Genomic DNA, 25,586 nt, shown 5'->3' on the forward strand with positions numbered 1-25,586 from the left:
ATAATACAGGAGACTCCCAGTTTTAAATCCTGTGAATGGTTGTTTGGGATTAATTCATTCCTATCCATCCATCCAAAAAATATTTACTGAGTGCCTACCATGTAACAGGTGCTGTTTTAGTCTCTGTGTATACAATGGTTAAAAAACCCGACATGAGTCTTTCTTGCCATTCTTTGGGAATCAGTTAATGCAATTTCCTCATTTTTAGAAGAAACAAAGACCATGAAAGATAATGACTATCCTAGGTGATACGATTCATAAGTGGCAAAGCTGGCTCAAGCCAACCCAGAGGTCTTTGTAGTATGTCACTCTGCCTTTACTTTTTGTATCTGAGAGGGGTGTGTGGCTATCAATGGCATTCTACCCTGCAATTTCACCAGATATTTAAAACAATAATACATTTTTGGAGTTGACACAATAGGCAAATTAGGATCTATTACAATTAACAGTATTCATTTTAAAAACATTAACTTTTAAATTCTTTGAGCAAAAAGTAAATAAGAATTCTAGACCAAAAAGTATATAAGAATTCCAATTTCTTATATATATGCAAAAATCTAGATTTTCTTATTTGTAGCTTAAAACTTAACTGCAAATAAATGTCAAACCATAATGCCAAAACAACAGCTTTAAATTCTGTTTCACAAGTTGTTCTTTTACAGATGTCTTCACATTGTCAATCAAAGAGAGAATTTTGATTTTGCCACAACTCCTACCTCCCTTAAAAGTAGTAAGTCTGTGATATCCTAAGAAGTTTGCCAAGCTTCTTGTTCTGAGAGCTGTTGATGGATAGTAAAACAGGGAAAGAGGTGAATCTTGGAAAAAAAATCAGGTAATGGTTGTTATTTTAGAATAATATTACTTAGACTACTTTGTAATGCTTTAAACTAATAATAGGATAGCATCAAAATTTAATCACTCCAAGGATCAATCTTTACAACTGTAAGTAAAGTATCTAATATTGAATTCAATAGACATTTACTGAATATTTACATGGTCAGTACAGGATATAAAAATTACTATGATATAAAAATTACTAAGACATGGTGCTTTAAGGGGTTAGCAGCCTAAAGGAAGGTGAAAAAAAAAGGAATTAATACTTTCTGAATGCTTACAATCTATCAGGCAAAATACTAGATGCTTTTTATCTTCAGAAGATAGCTATTATTAATATGCCCATTTTACAGATAAAGAAAATGAATCTTGAAGTGGTTAAGCAAATTGTCCAAGCTTGACACTGGCCAGTTGGAATTTAAACTGATATTTGCCTAAACCACACTGCCACAATATAATTGAATCCTTGAAACATTGTTTCCAGATCCTTTTTTATATTCTACACTTTTCATTGTTTCTAGGCTTTATGAAAATATGGCAAGTCTTATTAAAGTAACTAAACACTACAGTTTTCTTCTAGAATGTGGCTGTGAAATATTTTTATTCTGTTTTCAATCTGAAAATGGATCTCCACTTCTGATTTTGCCCAGGCACTGGAGATGCAGGGGATGTTTATGGAGTGAATGGAAGAATCCTGAGAGAGTGGAGAGGGGTGGGGTAAACGAGGGAAGGGAGAGAGGACACCAAACGGGTGCTCTGGGATTTTTTGTTTTCTTCAGGGCTATGAGTTCCCTGAAGACTGAGTGTAATAGCATGGTTGAGACAGAAAAGTCAAACAGAGAAGCTGAAAAAAGTTAGCCCTCCAAGAGAAATACTGAGAGAACTCTGCAAACTCTAAGAGGAAATTTGGGTTATAAGGTCAGACACAACAGAGCTTGATCTTTTTTTTTTCCCCAATTATGTGACTCTGAGGGAGAAATTTAGCCTTGCTTAACTTCAGTTTCCTCATCTGTAAAATGTGGATTGGGACAACTGCTTCACAGATGAGGGCCACAGCTCTACTAGCCAATGTCTTTGTGCAAATTTGAAAATTACTTCCCCTCAGGATTGGTGAATTAGAAATGTGCTCCCTCTGGGTGGGGGCAGATCTATGGACACAGGGCTTGGCAAGAATGGGTAGCACATTTATGCAAGAAAAACATGTCCTCCTTCTGTGGCAAATGACCAGAAGAGCAGAGTCCAGGCTGGTTTTCAGGCCCTTCACCCCTTTCACTGAACACCATCCATGGTTCACAGCATCTTGCATAGGGCAGTATGAAGACAAGAGAATGTCCACTGAAGCACTTAGAGGGTTCCCTATAACTGTGAAATCTGTGGATTTTGTTTGAGAGTGTCCAAGAGGATGAAAGGGGGAGGGAGAGAGAGAAGAAGGATGAGAGAGAGGAAAAGAGGGAAAGAGAATGAGAAAACAGGCATATTTATTTAATCATGGGGTCATGTCATACAAGGGAAAACAGGAAACTCCATGAAGCCTCCTGAAATAATTTGCTAGATTTCATGTGTATTTTTCTGGAGCAAGGGTTTATCACCTTCCATGAAAAATAGAAAAGATGAGAAAGAGAGGAGAGGAGGAAAGAGGACCAGCGAGTTGAAACAGAAGTTAATGTTGGGAGTGGGGGATTACCCTTCCCTATGACCTTAAAGATATACCTAATGGGGACAAGGAACAATTATTTAAACTTCATTTAAGACAACTAACTAGACAGAAACAGATATATATTATTTATTTCACAGAACATTTTACATGTAAGTAACTTGCACCTTAACTCTGATTACATCTAAGCTTTCCCTTTAAAAACGCTTTTCACTATTCCTGTCACATTATGGGCCAGTAGATCCCAGTGAGTCTTTTTCCATATTTGTTCTCGGTATTTACCAAGGTTGGGATAATACAGCTCTTGGGACTGCATGGTGTATGAGTGCCTGTCATAAACCGCTGTGTGTTATGGCAGTATGGTTATAGGCCACATGTTAGCGCATAAATGAATTTCTCTAAATGTTATATGTGGGCAGTCTCCAAGCTTAAATACATACGTCCTTATAAAATATATGTGTGAGTTGGTTATATGGATTTTAGAACACATTTTACCAAAGAAATATTTTTCCACAAAAATGGGATTAGGCCCCTGGGCCAGCCCACAAAACCCTATTTAATCCGCAATATGCCTGAAGTGGTGTTGTGCCTTAACGGTACAGGGCAGAATTCTGGACTTGGCCACAGAGACCTTGTGGTCCAGAAGCATAAGAGGCCTCTCATTACACAAAATTTTAAAAACAACCACATTTTTCTCTGGATCTGTCTCCTGTGCCTTGCTGCATTCTTCCCCATCCACAATGGCCCGTCTACCAGTTACAATGTGTGTGTGCGTAAAACCAAGCTGGCCAGAACTTCTCTACTCCCAGCATTCCATGTCCCCAAAGAACCTTCTTCTCTTCCTGTCAGTGAAACCTCTTTTTCCCTTATTGGTTTCTGCAGCTGAGTGTGGGGGGTGAAAACCATGTAGAATTATTAAATAGATTTGTAGTAATGTATGAATTATTTCCTAGTCACTAACTACCCTTCCTTCTCCAAATTCAGAAGTTCTATCAGTCTTTTTCTGGGGTCAGTTATGGCATTTTACATCTTCTTTTTCTCCTTTTCTGAAACTACATAGTCTCTAAATGAAGTTGCACATTTTTTATAACAGTCCCAATGGCAAGCACAAGGGGGTGGAGCTCTGAGGAGGGGCAGTGTGTATATGGATCTGCCTGAGTTTTACAAAAGCACAGGCTGTCACTGCTGGCCTTTGGCATGCACACTGGGCAGCCTAGTTAGCTCTAAGTCATCCTACCATGGCAGTGGTTTGTGATCTTGGCCTATAGCAGATTCCTGGGCACTGAACAGACCTACTATTTCTTGAGCTCTACTTCTCCTCTGGGAGAGATGTTCACACTTCCACCTGCTTAAGGGTACCTCTATTTAGATGTCACGTTGGTGTTTCAAATCAAAGCTTCAAAAGCAAACTTGCTCAGCTGAGTGACAGAGTCAGTTTGTTGAAGGAAAGAGGGTGGAGAGAGGAAAGCAAACTTCATGCAGGAAACTTAAGGAATGTCTGAAGAAAGGTGGTTGCAGGAGAGAAGGGAGAAGAACCAAAACAGACAGGAAAGAGACAGGATAACAAGTTTGCTCCTGAAGTCAAAGGAAGAAAAAGTTTCAAGGAATGTTTGCATAGTAATGTTAAAAGCTCCCAAAAGATTCTTTTGTACAGGAGAGACCCAACAGACACTACTGAGGACGTAGTTTTCCTGGAGAGCATTAAGGCACAGCTACTTGGTTTCAGAGCATCTCATCAGTATTGTCTCTTGGGTTGTATGTGCAAATCTGAGAATTTCTGAAGCTTTAAACAAATTATCTAAAAATATTTCCTTATATTCCTAGAATTTTGTAGATGTGTTAAAGGGTAAGCAAATAGTAATGTAAAGACAGCATCATCTTATGTGGTAAGACTCTATAAGAAAAGCACAACTACATCTTACATATCTGTGTAACTAAGCATTCAAGAAGGAAACACATTCTTCAAATTTCTCCTAAGAACATGCAGTGGAAAATGCAGAAATGAAACTGGGGAAGCATTTGACCCATGTTTGGAATATGAAATCTTCAGAAGTTGATTGCATCAAGTAAGAAGGTTTCTTATTAGGACATGTTAATACAAAACTAAAATAAACATTTCCTTTGCTATTAAAAAAAAAAGCTCCCAAAAGGCCATTTGTTCTTCTGAATGTCTTTTTAACCAGGCTTTATTATATCCCATTTGGCTCACCATAGAGTAAGTCTTGGCTATTCTGCTACCATCTGTTTGGTAGAGATGCTTAACCCAATAGAAACTGGCAGGGGGTAGGAGCTAGAGATTTTCATTTTTCTTGCATCTCTTAGACTTAATTATAAAGAAAACCTTTGATATCAAAACAGTAAATGACCTGACTTGGCCCCATTGCCCATTGCCAATACCTTCTCCACCCAGCAGCCAGAATGATCTTTCCCCAGTGTCACTCCTCTGCATAAATTCCTACAATGGTTTCTTCTCATTGTTCTGAAAATAATATCCTAACTCCTAAAGGCCTGCAAGGCCCTGCATGATTTGTTCCTGCCTACCTCATTCATACTTGCTGTGCCTCCAGGTACACTGCCCTCCTGTCATTTCCTAGAATTCATCATGTTCATTCTTTACTTGTAAAGCTCATCCCTGGCCCTTGGCATGGTAACTTCTACTTGTCTTCCTTTACCTATCATCTTGGAAATCACTTTCATGACTACCCTACCCATTGTCCTAACCTATAATTATTCCATTTAGTTCTCTATTTTTTTTTTTACTGTTTGCCTCTACCACTAGAGTGTAAGCTTTATGAGGACAGGGACTATCTCAATTCACCATTGTATCTCCAGGGTGCAGAGTACCTGGCATACAGTAAATGCTCAACATATAATTGTTGACTGAATTACTCAAAGAAAGTCAGTCATTCATTCACTCAACAAATATTTATTGAGTGGATACATGTACCAGGTCCTGGGGATACAGTAGAGGACAAGGAGAATAAAATCTGAAAGAAGCCTAGGATAAAGAAAAAGGACAATGCTTATGCCTAGGAGCAACTCTATGAATATAACTTGCTGGTCCACAAGTACATTTTTATTTTTATTATGTGACAGACATCATGTTGGCAAACAGTTCTACCAAATGACTAAGTAATATCATATCTGCTTGTAGATAAATTAAAGCATAGATAACAAAGAAGGAAAAAGGGCAAGAACCCAAGAAAAGAAGGAAACAAGAAGAGGAGGAGGTAGTTCACTGATGTCTCTATTTTCTGAAAGGCTATAGAAATTGTCCTTCTCATACAATTCTTATAACTATAATCATACTAAATTTAAAAAAACATGGCAAAACATAGATATTGCCAATCCTCAAAACATTTACAAAATTCCTTTCTTCAAATTGCAGCCAGAGACAGGTTAGTAAGCTAGGAAAAATGAAAACATTTTATTTTTCTCCCAAATGATATTTCCCAGATTGATTTCCCATCATATTCACTGAAGTTACCATCACTGGACGTATTTGAGGTCGTTTCAAAAATCCAATCCATTCCTAAAGGGCAAAGATTCATCATACTAAGGATATTTTAAAGAATGTGCACTTAAGTCAGTCCTCAGGGAAGCGTTCCAGAAACACTGGAACAAAGGTAGCATTTTCTCGATGACAACTAAAAAGGAAATAGCATTCTTCTGTAAACAGTTAAGCCTAATTAATCTGGCATCATTGGAAATGAGGTATCTAGATAATATGTGAATATCTCATATAACCGAAGTTCTAAACAGAGACTTTTAACATGTTATTTCATGGTGTTCTTTCTAAGACATATGATTCTAAAATCATCCCAACCTTGTTTCCCTGTGAACTAGAGAGACATCCTGCTAGTCTGGAGTACAGATAGATATGACTTCAAGGGCAAAGTGCTGGTGAGAAAGAGTCTGAGACATGAATCTAATTCCAAGCTGCCTATTACCCATTCCCCTGGCCCCACCCCCAGATGTTTCTTCCACAAATAGCCAACCTTATAAGGAAGAACTAAAAACAGATTATAAATCTTCCAAATTATCAAGTAGTGAAATATTCATTAAGTGAAAGGCATAATGTGACAAATAAACTAAAAGAAGAAAATCAAAGCAAAAATAAAAAATAAATATATAAAAACAAAATCTTCTATGCACAGAAAATAATACAAGACAAAAATCTTACCCTCGTGGAACTTGTTTTCTTCTGGACTATAGTAATTATATTAATAAATGTAAATGGATAATCTATTCTATTAAAGACTCCCAGATTTGAAAAACAACAACAAAACAAAAATCCAAAATTTGTGCTATATTTCTGATATGAATTTAAAACAAAAGGACTCACAAATAATGAGCAAAGACATGCTAGGCAAATGAAAACAAAAGAAAGCAGGACTGAGATATTAATTACAGATAAGGTTGATTTAAACACAAATTTACCAAACAAAAATATCTTGGAAGTCTGGACCAATATGCTTCTTAGTATTCTCCATACCACTTATGAAAGTATCTTTGCTCATGGCAGGACCTCAGTAAGATGAGTTCACAGAAAAGGAGAGAAAAAAAGTAGGCACTCTTAAGACAGAAAAGTTATGTAGAAAGATGTTTTCCTATTGGGAAATGATAGACTGTCACCAATCATTGGCCCAAGTGAAATTCAGTAGTGTAAGTACCACACCCACCCAGTATTATTTGATTCTTTTTAATTTAATTCTAATACCAAATGCAACTTGGGTTCTACTTCTGTCACTAATTAGCTATGTGACATTAAGCAAGTCACTTAATTTCTTTGGGCTTCAGTTTAATCACCTGAAAAATGAGGTGGTAGGAATGTGATGACCTCCCAGGTGAAACACATCTTTAATCCTGTGGTTCCACTGTATCACAGTACGTTGATATTTCAAATATAAATGAAATATTGACTTAAACAAAAAATAGTTTTGTAAGAAATGATTTTTGACTGCACCTTTCCTTTTTCAGTGTTACAACCTCTTCCTTTGTCTGATTCAGAAGAGTTTTGGTTATTTCTAGTTCATGTTCTGCAAGATTAAGTCTTCTTTTTATGACTTCTTCTTCCCTTTCTTTTGCAGCCAGTTCTTCCTGTAAAGTTTTGTACATTTGTTGACAAGCCATTAAAGATTCTTCTTTTTCTTTAAGCAGTCTAGTGTTCCTAAAAAAGAATAGAAGAAATACCATACACGTGCATTAGATATTATAATTTTATGTTTCTCAAAGATACATGAAAAATCCATTTGAAATTATATGCTATATAACTTTTAAAAATTAAGATGCTAAAAAATGGAGAGTTCTATGATGTTGAAATTTTTCTATCTACATAAGAGGCAAAATCAATGAACAACTGCAAGACATTATAGACTCAAATTAAGTATTATATATGCAAACAATATAAGAAGAAAAGTTAGGGTGCATCCAAAATAAACTTATATTTAAAATATGGTTTCAAATTCAATTATTAAAATAATTTAAAAATTTTGTAATCTATACCGTGACTCAGAAATAATGGATTCAAACTTCAGTTTTCTAAGTTCTCTTTGACAGTCATCAGCTTCATTAGATTTACTCCTAAAATATAAAAAAAAGAGATTCGAATATATCATTTCAAAAGTTAAAGCATAAGATTTTTTCTACTACATCATTATTTTATTCATCTATAGAATTTCTTAGCTCATTTATATTATTATTTCTTTAAAGAAAATATTCAGTCTACTTTTGTAATGGTCAAATTGGCTACCATCAGATTGATATACCCTTAAATAAAAAAGTCTAAACTCCAGACAACATAAAAAACAAATACCAAATAGCTATGTGAAGGCACTGGAAAATGACCCAAAGCAGGCAGTCAGGAAAGGAACTGACAATTTGGAATCAGTGGATGGCATGGAGTCAGGTTTTCTGTTTTGTTTTGTTTTTTAATTTATTTATGATTTTAAGCCCCAGTCTGTACCATGGAATAGCTAAAATTCTCATAGAAAACTGTAGAAAACTCACAATCTTTCTGAGCTGAAGATCCAGCTATTGGAAACTGAAGGGGGAATCCTGTACAGGAGAGATCCCAAGAGAAGGATACTAAATATAAATTCTGCCCAAATCTCTGGCTGATCCCTGGACTACACACACAGGACATACTCCAAGCAGCCTACTTAAATGTAAAAGAACTGAACTGAGATTTGAAACGTTAATCTAGAAATAGAGCTTGCAGTCTGAGGCCAACCGAGTTAATTACCTAGTTAAAACACTACCATTACTGGCAACAATATTCTTTGGAGGAGTAAAACAGAATTCAGAATCTCTGCAACAATATATTCACAATGGAATACAATTAAAATTTACTCAACATACGAAGAAGCAGAAAAGTGTGATTCATTCTTAACAGAAAAAATCCCTGTTAACTGTCTTGTTGTAAGAGCTCTTTATATATTCTAGATATAAGTCCCCTATCAGATACATTATTTGCCACTATTTCCTCCCATTCTGTAAGCTACTTTTTCACTTTCTTGGCAGTGCCCTTTGAAGCATATAAGTTTTCAATTTTGATGAAGTCCAATTTATCTAATTTTTCTTTTGTTACTCATGCTTTGGTGTCATGTCCAGGAATGCATTCCCAAATCCAAGGTCATTAATTTACCCCTATGATTTCTTCTAAGAGTTTTATAATTTTAGCTCCTACATTTAAGTCTTTTATTCATTTTGAGTTAAATTTTGTATATGGGCTGAGGTACGGGTCCAATTTTATATTTTTGCAAGTGGTTATCCAGTTATCCCAGCACCATTAATTGAAAAAACTTTTTTCCCTCTAAATGGTCTTGGTGCCCTTGTTGAAATCAGCTGATACAAGTTAATTTTTGGACTCTCAATTCTGTTCCATTGATAAATGTCTATACTTACAGCATTAAAAAATGTTTTTAAAATATTATTCATTTATTTTTTTTTAATTAGAGAAGTTGTAGGTTTACATAAAAATCATGCAGAAAATACAGAGTTCCCATATACTCTCGTGCCCCAATTCTCTCACAGGGGTGGGGGTGGGGGGTGGTTTCTCACAAATCTGGTAACTTTTGGTTGTGTGTTCATCCTCAGCCTTAAGAGTCTCTGTTTGCTTACCTGGTTTGCTGTCTCTTTTTGCCCTATGCTGTTTCTGGAGGTTATGGTGAGGGGCAGTAGATGCTACTTGATGGGGGCACTGAAAATTTGTCTTGGGATGTGAGGATCTTAGACTCTCCTGGGGTTTGGGAGATGCTCAAAATCTCCAGTTCCAATTCCCACACTCACTGCTTTATTCTGGGTGTAGACACCTCTGCAAATGCTGCTTCACACAGGGTCACTTGATTGAGGGGAGAGGGGAGTGTGAGGGGAAATTGGCCTAAATGTTCCAAATGTGATTCCTTAGAGTGGGCTTCATGGGACCATCTGCATCAGAATCATGGGAGCACATTAAAAATGCAGAATGCTCAGAACCACCCCAGAACCAACCCTAAAATCAAAGTATCTTTGGAAATGGGGCTCACAAATCCGGTCCTGGGGTTGGGCCTGTGGGGCAAGGTCATACTACAATACATAGTTTTAACAAGCCCTTGAGGATGCTTAGGCAGATTAGAGTTTGAGAACCACCGCTCTGATGATTACCCTGATCCCATTTTCTTCAGCTTATGTTAACTGGTTCTGACCCTGGTACTGCCTATCCCATGTGCTGTTCAGCCCACCCTCTACCCCAGCCACCATGCAGTTGGCTTTCCTCTGGTTTATTCCTTTTAAGTTGAATTTTTTTTTTATTATTAGATAAGTTGTGGGTTTACAGGAAAGTCATACATCAAATATGGAGTTCCCATATACCACACTATTATTAATACTTGCTTCAGTGTGTTATATTTGTTACAATTCATGAAAGAACATTTTTATAATTGTACTATTAACTATAGCTAATAGTTAAAAGTTGACTGTTTTTACTCTTCTTTCTACTTATTATCTTTCAGTAATTCTTTAAAATTTCTCACTACCTATGTCAGGCTTTCTTGTTTATTTATTTATGCTTATCCTCTCTGTATACATACTTGAAAGCATTTCATATTATTCCTATTTTTATTACTTCAGAGAGGTCTTCCCTTAATCTAAATATTTTTGATACAAATAAAATTTGTAGAAAATTTCATCATCAACTTTTCAGTGCATCATTATGCTCTATCTCTGTAGCAAACACTACTGGGTTCGACCCAAAGAGATGTAAGGAGACAACTGTTTGGAGGCTCCTGGGGAATTTTTTTCTTACTTTAAGGATATAGCAGAAATGCAGGCCCTTTTTGCCTCTTGAAGGCTACATCTGGATAAGGAACTTGGAACTGCAGCCATCTTGTAAACACAAGGGACCTATCCTTGAGGTGAAGCCAGTGTTGAGGGCAGCAGAGTGGCCACAGAAAGAATATCAGGATCCTTGGTGATATTGCTGAGTTGCTAGAGCAGCCAAACCTGGAACCATCCTATCTCTGTTCTTGCAGTCCAAAGCATTCTAACTGATAACAATCTCTGTTTCAAATACATGCTTAGTTCTTAAGAACTTCGGAAAATATTTTCTTATAAACCTTAGAAATAAAGAACCTCAATTTTATCCATTTATTCACTGCCTCTTTCCCAAACAGATATTAGGAGTCTCCAAATCACTAAAGAATCTAGTTACAATTAACCTACAATAAGCCACCTTTTACTTTAAATTATGTTGAAATACACAAAATTTACATCCAACTGTTTAGAAATCTTTAAACAAGGAAAGAATGATCTCAGGTTGGATAAGTGAGACCCCTACCCTCCGCAAAGAGTGAGGACTAAAAAGGTAAAGAAACCTGATTTCTTAGCATCTTCCAATTTCTGAAGTCCAAAAAGGTTTGGATGTTATTTTAGTTTCCTGGCTGCTAAAACAAATATCATACAATAAGTTGGCTTAATAACAGGAATTTATTGGCTCACAGTTTCAGAGGCGAGGTTTGTTTACTCTCAGGGTTGGTATCTTCTGGCTGGCTGGCAATATTTAGAGTTCTTTTGCTTTTCCATCACATGGCAATGGACATGGCGGCATCTTCTTCTTTCTCTTCAAGGTTCTGTTGACTTCCAGCTTCTGGCTGCTCCACATGGCTTCTCTTTCTGTGTCCAATTTCCTTTGCTTATAAGGACTCCAGCCATACTGCCTCAAGGCCCACCCTTACTCAGGTTGAGCAACACCTTAACTAACATCTTCAAAGGTCCTATTTACTAATGGGTTCATACCTGCAAGATCAGGGGTTGGGATCTGAACATGCCTTCTGTGGGGGATGCAATTCAATCCCCAACAGGTGTGTACAGTAAATCTCCTGTTTATTAAAATTGTCAAAAATTTTATTTGAATTAATTTTTTTTTACTTTAAACTTATCAGAAAACAATGGCCAAGGCATAAATTTGGTATTAACCTATAAGTAAAACAGAATTCATATTCTACTGGGGACCTCCTGAGCTCTGAGCACTCTGAGCCATGAATATTTCCAAGCTCTTATCCTAAATGGCTACCCCTCCCCAGCTTAATCCTAGTAGTGAAGGAGGGCAGATGGAATATGGATGGAAGAGCTAGAGACAAACAGTATAGAGAAAGGTCTACAGCAATTGGGGTCATTTAAGTGGCTCCATCTTTCATAACCCAAATCTTCTAAAAATATTTATGTTCTTATAATACCAGTTTTATAAATTGATAAAATAGCATCACCATTTTGGCAATTATACAGTGATTTCCTACATGTAATTAATGTCATGGGCTTTAGGGAGGTGGTATATTTCTCCTTCAACTCTAGTTTATCCTAACTCTTATTATTTGTCAACACTCACAAAAAAATTATATTAAAAATATAATTAACAAAAAATACTACAAATCATGTGTTAATATTAAACGGGTAAACTCCTTACATATACAAAGAATTTTATCCAAACTTATTCTGCAAAAAATCAATTCATGTCACAACCAGAAAGCTTTATTCCTTTTCCTCAGTATATTTCTGTGTTTAGCTTATTTCTGTGTTTAGCTTCACTTCTAGCTTCCCAGGACTCTATATTATGAGTCTTGCAGTGTCCTGGAATTGCCTCTTAGCTTAGTTGGGTACCAACCCCACCTCCCTATTCCTGTACCATGCTTTTTTCACTTCTTGAGCTCCCAAAAAGCCAAGGTTACAGAGTAGCTTTGGTCTGACTGGGCAACTCTCTACCTGAAACATTTCTATGGCCAAAACCATCCCTGATGTTACTGGAGGGAAGGGTACAATTAATTTTTCTGGCAATTACCATTTTGTTTCTATTTTTTCCTCTTTTTCATGTTTCATTTCTGCCAGAAGGTAACTTCCTGAGCCCAATGGTCTCTTTAAGGACACTTCTGTTCACTAATTCTTCAGACCCCAGACCTCATGTACAGATAGCCAGACTATTGTACTTACTGTACTATTCACCACATGGTTATAAAGCATGAATATTTGGTTTTTCTTGTTTTTAAAAAACAACTCATTTTGCCACAAATAATCCAAGTATAGACTAATTTGAGGGGCATTTTTGGAATATGTTCTTTGTACTGTTAAGGATTTTATTAAACACAGTGTTCACAAGAGCAGTGCATGGTCAACATAAGCATTTGGTTGCTAAGCATTCTAAATATTTATACTTCTTATGAGACTCATCTTTCTAAAACATAGGAACTAAAAACCAGAGCTAACAGATCATATACCACAAAGCAAAAAAAATTTATTTATTTTTCAAAGATTACCTAAATTATATTTAATATCATAATTACAGATATACTGTATGTATTCTATGAAGTAATTTTTGAATTTTCTAAAATAAAATTTACTTTTAAAAGAAATAATGCTCTGGATATTTTATAAATATATTTTCTTTTCTAAAATTTTCCTTATCACATATGAAACGTAAATGCTCCAGCACGTCGAAGGTACTGAGCCTTCTTTTTGAACTTAAAATTGGGGAAACAATAGCAATGTCTCTCATGGGCAGATAATAAAGAGACAAAGATAGAGAAAGTTCAGAGAATATTTCAAATAAAGTTATTGCATTTGAAGAATCAGGGAAGGTTTTATCAGTAAGCTTTCTATTGAGGCAAAGAAATACTCCATGTATTTAAAAATACTTATAGTTCTTCAATATACAACTTAGGCCAGAGAAGTAGCCAATAAAAGCAGCAGTAGACTAGACAACTGAATCACTGCCAAAAGAGTCCCAAGGAACACACAGGGGGTCTTTCTAAATCTTTCATTTCATGACACACATCTACAGGGCACTGTAATTTTACAGTTTTAATGTTCAACATCTTACATGAGCATTTCTTTATAGTTGTCCATCTCAGTCATTGCATTATGAAGTTTTAGACCAAGTCCTTCTACTTGACATTGTAAATCTGAAATGACAAAATGTATTCATCTGATTAGTAAATTTTAAGTGTTCAGATATTTTCATAGAATAAATCACATTCTTTTAGAGTTGCCACGCAGTTCCTGAAGAACAATGTAGATGTTTATTTCACTTTTACTGGATGACCCTAGACTCATAGGTAGCTTAGCCCTCCTCACCCTGACACCCCACAGAATTAATGGGTTCTGACAGACCCAAATTTTTTGGCTTTATCCTGCTCCTACCATCATGCCAATTTTCAAACAGCTAACAGGGAAATTTTTATTATTGTTTTCAAAGGAAATTTATGTAACCTCCACACATAGGAATTTCTGATTATGTGGCTGACTTCTGAAAAATTTGATTGCCTGAGCTCTCTAGTGGCCTGGTACTGAGAATCTTTGCTGAGACCTCCCAGTAGAAATGAAATAGACAAACCATGTGAAAGGCTCCTAGTAAATCTAGTAAATAAGCATTAACTCTGGGCAGTATTTAAAAGGCATTTTAATGACTTTCAAAGCCCAGAAAATATAAGCAGGAAACTGGCTTCAGTAGTCCTGAAGTAGGGAATTCAAGAAGCATTTGAGGAAGATGATTCAAGCGGCCATGTCTAACATGTGTGTGGATGCAGAACTGAAACTGAAGCAGAAAGAGCAACTGGCTTGAATTATCCAAGTCCTGCTATTAGCCTGTGTGTGGTAACAGTGATCTGACTCCTAACCAAATGACAGCCCACTGGCACTCTTTTTGAGAATATGGTAATGTGGACAGTGAGCGTACACAGATGGACAAACTGGTTTCTATAAAGAATATAGTTCAAAACACTGGAATTATAACATTCCTAGGTTATATCTGCTCAGGTGCTTTAATAACATTATTAAGAGTAAATCTTAACATTTCTATGCATCCATACAAATAAATAAGGTTTCTATATAATCTTCAACCCATACAAATACATAAAGTTTTCATATTGTTAACTTTGGGTTATGAAGAAAAGGCAGTTCCTTAAATCAGAGAATAAATTCACTGTAAATGAAGGTTTTAACTAGAATTGACCGGACATTTGTGTAAATATTTATGTGCATCCAGTATTTTCCTTTAGGTTATTTAATTTTTATTGCTCAAACTGCCATATAGGTGCTAACAGATCCACTTTTCAGATGAGGAAAAAATGGATCCTCTTTGATTCTCATGTAAGGGCTTGCCCTGTGTCATACAGTCAGTAAAAGGCATTAGCTATCAGACTGGCTGAAGATTGTAAACTTGGCTGAGGGTATAAGTTTAAGGAGATGACCCCCCAAAACAGGATTTAATATGGATTTACTTGGTAGATAACATTTGTGGTGCACATAGTTTTGATTTATCGAGTGATATTATATTGAATAAAAGATAACATGCAAACACAGGATTTACTTTGGGGTATAACGTTTTAAAACAACACAATCTCTTATGAACGTTTTATAATACATTGCTTTGTTATTAAGCTCAAGCGAGTTTGTTGAGAGGTTCTATTTACACAGGCACAGCCTGAAGATTTAGACTCAGACTCTGAAGAATAAAGAGAGAAGGAAGTTGACATTTGTTGATGGTGTACTACGTCCATGCACCATGCATGGTGCCTTCCCTATATCATTTTATTCAGCAGTCACAACTACAATGAAAAACAGGTATACATTTTATTTCTACACGTGATGAATCTAAGGATCAGAGTAATTAATTAACTTATCAAAGGTATGCCTGATTCCAAAGTCCTTCCCTTTCTACTCTCTTGCACTGAATCTCAAAATATAAAAGCTGCAAAGGAACACAATATTTCCCTCTAAAAGTGTGGTTAGCTTGGCTACAGATCTGTTTACCATATCCCAGAATCTTTTAACAGGCATACTAAAGACCACAAAAAGTATTCTTTTACATAAAATATGTAGTAAACTGATAGAATTTCTAACTCCAAAGGGGGTTGTTGAGATTCAAATTCTTGAAAGTTTAATAATATAAATAACAAAAAATATTAAGATAAATATGCTATTGTTGTGACCAATTTTATGAGACTGACATGAGCGAACAATTATGCCATTCCATTAAATGTCCCTTGCTGCATCTGTCAGGATATAATCCTAACCTAGATGAAGGATGGGTCTGAGCCCATGTAATAAATTTTATAACTTCTAAATGCAGCTATAGTTAAAAGGAAGAATCAATTATCTTAAAAATAAACCCCAAAGAATTGGTACTTGGTATTTGAATTTTATGCAATTAATTCTCAATACCTGAGAATTAGTACAATAGTAGACAATGAAAATGGCAGCTAATTCAAGGCTCATTTTTACAGCATTGAAAAGTATTCTTAGGCTCATATTTGAGTATGTTTACACATCACAGTTCCAGAATTTACTAGATTTAAAGTAAAATAAACTACTTTATTTCAAGACCCAACTCAGAAAGAATGGAAAAACTATTATACTTTCAAGTATTCTTCTCTCTACCTCCCCACCCAAATCTTCCTTTCTCCCTATTTCAAGATAAGCATGGGTAGCATACTTTTAAATTCAAAATGTCCAATGAGTAGAAGTATCCACTTCCTCTGAGATTACTTGCCATATAGTTTACAACATCTCCGAGTACAAGTGGGGAAGGGAGATAAATGTTTTATTTTAAAACACAGGAACCTCTGAAGGCTGTCATGGGAAGTAAATGGAAACAGAAAATACAAGTAATGTCAACAAAGAAATCATTTTATGTAAGCAGAAAAGACGCCACATAGAATCTTAAAAAAAAAAAAATTCATTATGAATAATCCATAATGTAAACAGTGCACCAGTGTATAATTAGGGGTTGATTAATATATTTTCACAGCTGCTTTTTTTTCCCCTTTGGTTATATGTTCTCTATGAAAGTCCTACAAATTGGGAAAAAACAAAAAAGACACATCTTTGCTGTTCAGAATGAGGCATAAGTGTCCTACTGGTTTATTATAGGTTCTGGTAGTCTAGTAGAGTCCTTTTGTTTTCAGAAGCAGAGTGCCCAGTTCCTGTCCTTAACAAATAAAGGAACACAGGCAGGATAAGCAGCAGAGAGACTGAGCCACCTGCACAAGACAGCTCCTTCAGTTTCTGAGGCAAGGAGTTCTTAAATAAGTGTATTGTTCTGTGGATCCTTCTCTATGGTTAAATAAATTCAACTTCAATTTTCTGTCATTCAGCATGACATTGGATTATGAGGCAAAAGGCCCTGAATGCCTACAAAAAGAAAGGAAGTATTGGCTTTAAACACCATGCAGATGTAAGGCGGAACCCATGGAAACAATCCAAAATTTACAACAGCAAATTCTACTATGATGTGACTATGGTCTTTGCAGATATTAAATAAGAAGCAAATGATTTTAAATGAATAAGACAAAAAAGAGCTCTTAGCCTCTCTTCATATGAAGCCAGCTGCTCACTGGATAGCATTACACAGCCATCAGATTTGGGGTAATTAGTCATTTAAGAGAATCCTGTTTTTCTGAAAGGTTTCTAGAAACTGCAAATACAAAAGGCATTCATAGATACACAGTAATTTTATAGAAGGATATAAAACTTCACAGTCACTTGGAGGGCATACTAAGTTAGTATAATGCTTGAGAAAACAATTATAATTGAAAGATATTTCAAGCTTAAAATTTTCTGGATAAAGAAAACACCAAAAATTGAAAAATCTGGTTCAAAGTACTATATGGAGGAAATGATTCCAGGTTCACGTAGCAGAATGGAAGAACAAGCAGGCAGAAGAATCAGCAGTCAGAGATCCAGAGGAAATTTTTTTAAATGAGAAACTGAAGTCTGTTTTTCAAAAATAGGGATAGAGATAACCGAAGAAAAAGGAAAAGCTCAACACTCTTTTAACATACTCTTGTCTAAGGCAGGATAGGTTTGAGGTGTAGGGTGCAAACTCTAAAGCCAGACTGCCTAATTTTAAATCCTGGCTCTGCTGTCTACTAGCTGTGTGATTTTAGGAAATTCTGTTTCCTTTATCTATAAATGGTAACTACTGCACAGGACTGTTCTGAGAATCAAATGACTTAATACATGCAAAGCATGGAAATCACTTAGGGAGAACTACATAAACGTTAGTTATTGTCATTATGCTGTAATTAAGGCCACTCCTCCACTTCTGCTCTGAATCACATCTCTTCTTTGGACCTGGAGTCACCAGTGGTTTAGCTTTGAATGGGGAGGAATAAAAATGGGGGTTTCCACTGTGCTTTTTCTTAAAAACATTTACATAGTAAATATGGCAAAATATTAACAATTTGAAATACGGAAATATGGGTGATACGATCACACACATTTGTTGTATTATTCTCTGTATTTCTTGGTGCTTTAAATATTTTACAGATATATTGTTTAATACATAAATACATTAGCACTTTCTGTACTAAGTCTAATCAATTGAGTTCTGGGTGCCCAAGGTCCAGAAGGAAAAAAATAAAAAGAGGGAGAGAACTGGAAGGAGCAGGGTGGGGATGAGGTTGAATCAGAAATTAAAGACAATTCATTTGATTCTGCAAATGGAGAGCAGAGAAATTCAGTGGTAGTGGAGAAGATGTGCTAAGAAGGAGTGCTGTGTTTTGTTTTGTTTTTTTAAGACAGGTGGTTTGAGACATGTTTATTTGCATTTGGAAACAATTCATTCTAAAGGATACCCACGCTTGTGAATTTAATGTATGCTTTCTAATCTGTTTCATATGAGTGAAAATATAGTACTTTTTGCAGGTGTTTAAAAATATATATAAATGATGTTAAGCTCAACTTTTCACTCAACATTATGTTTTTGAGACCTATCCATGTAGCTATATATAGGTATGATTCATTCCTTTTTAATTGCTAAATATTTCATTTTGTGCATATACTACATTTTATTTCTATAGTGATAGAACCTAGGTTTCCTGCAACTTTCTGTCACCACAAATAATATCACGATAAAAGTTTTTGTACACATCTTCTTGGGTGCTTATAGGAGAGTTACTCTGCAGTATGTCTCCCAAGTGGATTCGTGGGGTCACAGGTATTTAAATATTACCAAATGGTTCCCCAGAATGGAGGCACCAGGTTACACTTCTACCTCACTGCCTGATGGTTTCTGCTTTCCTAAGACTCATTAGAAATAGTTATTTTTCAATTTGTTGTCAATCCAGTAGGTTCAAAGTGGTGTCTCATTGTTTTAACTTTTGCAGTGCTCTGCTTGCTATTGAGGCTGAGCCTCTCATACTTCTTAGCTACTCATATTTCCCCTTTTATGATTTCCCCCAGTCTTTCTATCCACTCCAACTGAGCTTTCTTCTTCACTACTCCACAGAAGTAGCTCTTTTCAAGGTCATTGATGGCTCTACATTGGCAATTCCAAAATTTAACTCTGTTCTTATCGAATTTGCACTTTAAGCAGCACTTGACAGTTGATTACTCCCTCCTTGAAACATTCTTTCCTCTTGCTTCCATTAAATGATACTCTCCTGTTTCCTCCTACCTCAATGGCTACTGCTTCTCAGTCTCCACAGATAATTCTCATTCTTAGATCCACTCTAAATGTTGGAGAGCTCCAGGGTCTCAGACCTCAGCCCTCTTCTCTACCTGCATTTTCTCCCTAGGTGATCTAATTCAGTCCCATGGCTTTGAATACCTTCTATACACATCTTCCATCATCATCATAGCTAAAAAGTGTTCAGTACTTACTATATGCCAGGCACAATTCTAACTGCTTTACACTCTTTTAATCCTTTAATATATACTTACTAGAATATAAGCTAAATGAGAGCAGGAACCTTATCTGTCAGATTCTCAGTGCCTGAGACTTTGAAGGTGCTCCACAAAATAATTGTTTAAAGAACGAATAAATTTTTGCAGAAACATTAGAAAGAGTGCCTGCAAATAAATGTTTAAAATTCTGTACCTAAGATTAAAATAAATAGAACAGAAAGAATTTTATAGTTTTCAATGATATCATCTGTTATCTTTCTTATAAATATCCTACTTTATTTCAACAGAAACTTATTGAATATTTACTCTGTATATAGTTGGGTTCCATGGTAGATTCAGCACAAAAATATCAGTAAGATATATTCCCTTAACTTAGAGAAATTATAACCAAGTGCCTCATTTGGCCTTGGTTAAATGATAAATTATTTTTAATGACATATCAATAACTTTTTAAAACTAAATCCTGTTTTATTTTCCACCATTTTGAATTATTTTACTTAGATGTTTAGTTGGTTAATTATTTGGTTAGAATTCTGGGATTTCTGAGTGCAAGTAACTGATCTGAATGAAATTAATCAGTCTGCTGCATTTAGATAGTAGTCATATGTATATATTATTGTACCATAAGTCTGATGAGCTCTTTAGCCCTTTACAAAAGTAATATCTCACTTAATTTTTTAAATGAACATTCACAGAGAAAGCCTTTGCAGATGTAAAAATATATACCAATAAGAGAAGAGAGTTCTTTAATGAGTATTCAAATTAATTGCAAATTAACATATTTTAACCTTAGCAAACATTTTACAAAGCTTGGATTGTGATGATACAGCCACTTGGAAAATTCATTTCATTTTAGAGTTTAGATTTCAGAGGTTTGATTCACATCTATTTTGAAACAAGTATTCTTGAATTACATTTAACATTTTCTGCATAATGCCAGAGGGACTGAAATAACATTAGTAGATTTTTTTAAATCAGATGCTAGAGCAGGTGTGGATGTACAGCTAAAAAGTTGCAATTTAGTCCAGATGTAGAGATATTAACATCAGAAAATTATTTGGATGGGTGTGGGGGGAGGGGAAGTGCATTAAGTCAAGCTAAGGAGATAATCAGAATATATTTAAAATGTGGAGATGAATTATAGTCTAACACTAAGGTTCAAGACTTTCACTTCAGAATGGTTAATGCAAAAAATGCTTCTAAGCCTCCACTATATATTTTTTATCCTGAACATTAAGACAATCCAATATAACATGGAAAAATTGATACTTATGGGGGCTTATAAACTATGACAAACTATGAATGGATACGATAGGAAATCTTAAATTCTATTCCTTTTTTTTTTATCCCAAATAAGTCATTTAGCCACTCTTTTGCTAATCTCTCTACTGGCAAAATGAAGACAATATTTTGTCTATCTCATAGGAACAATCTGAATGGATTTAGAATGTTCTGAATGTTTTACAACAGTACTTTATTTTCTGAAAATTTGTATAAAAAATAAATTTACACAATTACATGTATGTATAGCTCATAGTGAAATTTTTCAAGACTGAAAAATACTAGTGATGGGTAGGGATAGTCTAGAGTGAAGTAAGTGAGGAGAGACAGGGAATATTAGCTGAAAAATTTCTGGGATAAAAAAGAAAAAGACTTTGGTTTAATAAAGTAAATGAATAAATGGAAGGTAGAAAAGTTTATATATAAAAATATTAAGACATTTTCCAATAGAGTCAAATAACCATGTAAATGTCAACTTTAATCAATTGTGTGTCACGATCAGGGTATGTACGGAGATTCCCATATGCAGGACTAATTCTATGTGAAACTGTGAAGGGATGAAGTATATCTTCAGTCACCCAGAGCACTGTTTCTTCTTTCTGCACCTTTTCTCCTTGTTGTACTATGATGGCAGTAAAACAGGCAAAAGGCAAGAATTATTCTTCTTCAGTCTCTTATAGCCAATCTTGGGACTGGGTTAATGGCAAAAATATTTTCTAACTGGCTACTGGGTTCCAAACTTTTGATGTTCAGAATACTTCCACTAATCGCTAAAAGATTAATTTTGCTAAGACACTGCCTTATCATACTATTTTCCTGATTAACAATTTTCTATGATTCCTTACCTCCTTCAGGAAAAAGTGCAAACTCTTTAGGCCTTACTCCTGAGATATTCTTTCCTCTGAGGAACAGAGAAATTGAAAAACTTTCCCAAGGTGCCCAAAACACAATTGCTTAATCTTTTCATTTGGGGAAATTAAAGATTGCCAAATAATTTGGTTTCACCTAATATAACAGTATATGCTACTGTTTTCCTTCAGCACCCTCAACCATGAATCTACCAGGGACAAAGATATGACAGAGTAAATACCATTTTATTTTCCTGAAATCTTACTTTGCACTTGAAACATGTCTTTTATACCAACTTAATTCTTACCATTCTACATGGCACAACAGAAAAGAATGATAGCAAATATTGATCATGGACAGTTATTGCCATAGTTATTAATCATTAGGCTAGCTGCAACACAAAATAATTAAAACAAGAGTTTGATGCAAGAGGAAGAAAAATTTAGACAATTCCTTATTATAGCTAGTTGCAAATAACAGCAAAAAATAATTCTCTTTTACCTAGTACTTCTTTTTGCAAGTCATGGCATCTGGCTTGCAAGTTTTCCTCCTGTTGATTCAATGTCTGAATTTGCTGAGACCTTAATACTGCTTCATCTGATAACAATTTCAAATTTTTCATTTCCTCTTCAAGGCATAGTTTATTTCTCTGGCACGCTGTTAAATTTTTATTCAGTATGGAGATTTCTGTAAAGAAAATTCTAAGTTTACAAATATGTAGCACTAAATCATAAAACATTTCCCCCAAACTTTGATTAGTTTCTTTTGCAAAATTAATAGGTGAAAGCCAACATGACTGTTCAGAGAGTATAATGGCACCTAATCAAAAGGTTAAACTTAAATTCTGTAATGATTCTGAGAAAGAAATGAGAAAATGGGTTGTACTGCTAAATGATGCATAAAACCTTTTAGCAGTTTTTTTAGCCTTTAAATTGTATTAAATGTCAACTCAGGCTCATTTTTAAAAACTCACCTAAATGAATAACATAAGATCTGTGTAATGTTCTGGGTTTTATTGAAATTAGATTGTTTTCTTGGCAACATGATTTGTAAAAGTAAATTTAAATGTGCTAGCGTGAGATGGTCAGGTGGGATTTCTAGGAAATGAACTAGGATATATGCTATACAAATTATGAGGGTGGTAGGGGTGGAGAGGAATAGAAATTTGTGATGTCTAAAACTAATTGATTTATGGGCAGAAAGTTAATATATCTTAATGATTATAATAGTACTCTGTTCCCCCAAAAGGAGACCAGAATTCATCATAGCAATTATCTGTCATTATTTTATCTATTTAGATGAAGTGTAATGAAAATATGACTTCACAGATCTACTTAGATTTAAATGTACTAATTTTACATAAAACACTGTGGTAAATTCATGCAACAAATCATCCTTCAGAATGATGACTATGAAGCTTCCCTTCATCAGTCTTCTCAGCACTGCTGCTCTAAACTAGCATTAAAATATATGAATACACAATAATAATAAAATATAAAATTTGCACAACCACAATTAACTGCATTTATGAGGATGTGATCTACATGATAATCTGGACAGTTTGTTTCTCCAGATAGTTTACTTGGCATTCCCTTCTTTGCTTTTCCCAATCCTAGGCTGTGAGATGGGTTTGGTGTGCCAAAGGCAATCAGCTTGGTTTATTGTTCCTGGGACCACTACAGCAGAAACAGCAGTCACATGGGCCACTGAAGACCAGAAGTAGAAATACACAGGACAAACATGGTGGCAGAAGCAATATGGACAGTAGATGGCTATGGAAGAAATAAAGGAGTAAGCCAGAATAGAGCACGAAGAAGAAAGCATATCTTAATTGTTGATGATGAGCAGAATCAGGAATGTGGCCCAAGAAGGGAAAAGCAAAAGACCTTTCCTTGGGTAGAAAGTATGTTTGGGAGAAAGAGTGGCATTTCTGACAGACTCAGGGCAAGAACACAAGAGGTCTTTGCTTTTTCTTCCTATTCAAAATGGAAAACCTCGGGAAATAAATTGGCAGAGATCAAATAAGTGGAGTTTCACTACATTTCAATGATTACATGCATGGGAATTTTTTTTTCCAAGAATTACATGTTTTTAAAAACATGACTAAGCATCCATTTGTGTGATGAAAACCACTAACACACTAGTACATATAGTTTTCAAAAAAACGTAGTTCAAGATCATAATAAGGTAGCAGCTTTTCTTTATACCTAAAAAGTCTTTCTGGATAATTTTAGAGCTGTAAAGGCAGCTTCTTATGGCTGAAAAAACTGCACTGTTCTCTGACCATATCTGCCTATGTATGTCAGAATGACACTGCAGAAGAGCGCACACACACACAGTCACCTATTTATCATTTGCCAGAATGACACTGCTTAGGTTAGCAGGCTGACTCTGTTAGTGTACACTACTGTCTCTAAAATAACTACTTATGTCAACATGACTTTCTAGCTGTCATTAAAAGAACAAGAATCTGCAATACAAATTTATTTGTCAAATATATTCTAACCCATGGAAAAGTACAGCAAGATTTCAAAACTAACAGGAGCTACAATGCTTCTAATATGGAATTAGGAAAGTAAACCTAATGGAGGTAACTGTACTCACCCTTGGCATGCTACAAATCCCTTGAACCTATGACAGACATGTTTTAGACTTTCTGGTCCAATCTTGGTGTCAAATAGTCACTACTACCTCTGTCATTAATATAATTTCATATGTGTCAGAATGTGTCCCAATATGGGGTTCAGAAACTATGATCCCCAACCAGGTCAACCTAAACTGCTCATTGAACCCAACTTGTGCTTTCCTGGTCTCAGCACCACCTCATGAAAGTCCTCCTGTCCTCATACAATTGGTCTGCTGCAGCTCAAATGCTACCTTTGCCTAGAAATCTCTTCTGACCTGAGCTGAAAGTGACCTTGATCTTCCTGGAACTCTTACCAATTTGTGCCACTAGTATTGCACTGATCATATGTACATATGTGCCCTAATATTGCCTATAGCTCATTTTAGGCCAGAGATATTTTATTCATTTTCTCTCCTCCCATGAATTCTTCCCCCACCAAATTATCATTATACCGAAATGAAGTAGGTATTTGTTGAGCAAAGCTTCTAAATAGTTTCTAATATATGACTGTGTTTTACTTCTGCCTTCACTTCATAGGCAGGCATTCTGAAACCCATATTTTAATGTCAGACTAAGTAAGGCAGTTGGAACACATATCCAAAAGAAGAAAACAATTTTAAGAGGATAAGTAAATAGGCCTATTTTATCCTTAATTTAATCTGTTTTATAAAAAATGTGGACTACATTTCTAAGCCTAATTTTAGACTTGAATTTTAAAAGTTCAGAGCTATTTAGTCAATAGCTGTTTGGGAGTGGAAACAAAATTAATTCCACACCTGTTCTTTTTTAGTAAAAATATTAAGTTTTTCTAAAAACTATTTTATCAAAAAGGTATTTCTGGTTTAAGGAAATATTTTTCCTTAAATATTTCATGAACTTTCATACTTAAAAATATTGATTACATAAAATGATGTTTACTCATTACAAAAGTAGGAAATAATTCACTCATATCTGCCATTCAATACTCAGCATACCCTGTCAGCAAGAAAATAATGAGATGCCCTTTCTCTAGGAATGTTGTCTCTGTTTTAGACTTTGATTTTAAAACCTTACTTAATTTTAATCTTTTAAAGTATCTTATTTAATTTAAATCTTTTAAAGTGCCTTAATAATATTGTATAATGTATATGTGGTTTAATGTATTTTCTTGTTTTTTTTTTTAATTTTTATTTGGAAATAAATTCAAAC

General features: G+C 35.1%; 1 protein-coding gene across 1 annotated transcript in view; it reads right to left on the reverse strand.

Annotated features, from left to right (window-relative positions):
- LEKR1 (leucine, glutamate and lysine rich 1) overlaps positions 1 to 25,586 on the reverse strand; it is a 171,317-nt gene that overhangs the window by 54,499 nt on the left and 91,232 nt on the right. Inside the window, exons 4-7 of the mRNA XM_037842007.1 lie at positions 22,274 to 22,459; positions 13,836 to 13,917; positions 7,994 to 8,071; positions 7,455 to 7,658 (exon numbers count right to left, since the gene is read on the reverse strand). Coding sequence (XP_037697935.1) covers positions 7,455 to 7,658; positions 7,994 to 8,071; positions 13,836 to 13,917; positions 22,274 to 22,459 — 550 coding nt within the window. The remainder of the gene's footprint in view (positions 1 to 7,454; positions 7,659 to 7,993; positions 8,072 to 13,835; positions 13,918 to 22,273; positions 22,460 to 25,586) is intronic.

This window comes from Choloepus didactylus, chromosome 1, assembly GCF_015220235.1.
Source record: "Choloepus didactylus isolate mChoDid1 chromosome 1, mChoDid1.pri, whole genome shotgun sequence".
Classification (NCBI taxonomy): domain Eukaryota; kingdom Metazoa; phylum Chordata; class Mammalia; order Pilosa; family Megalonychidae; genus Choloepus; species Choloepus didactylus.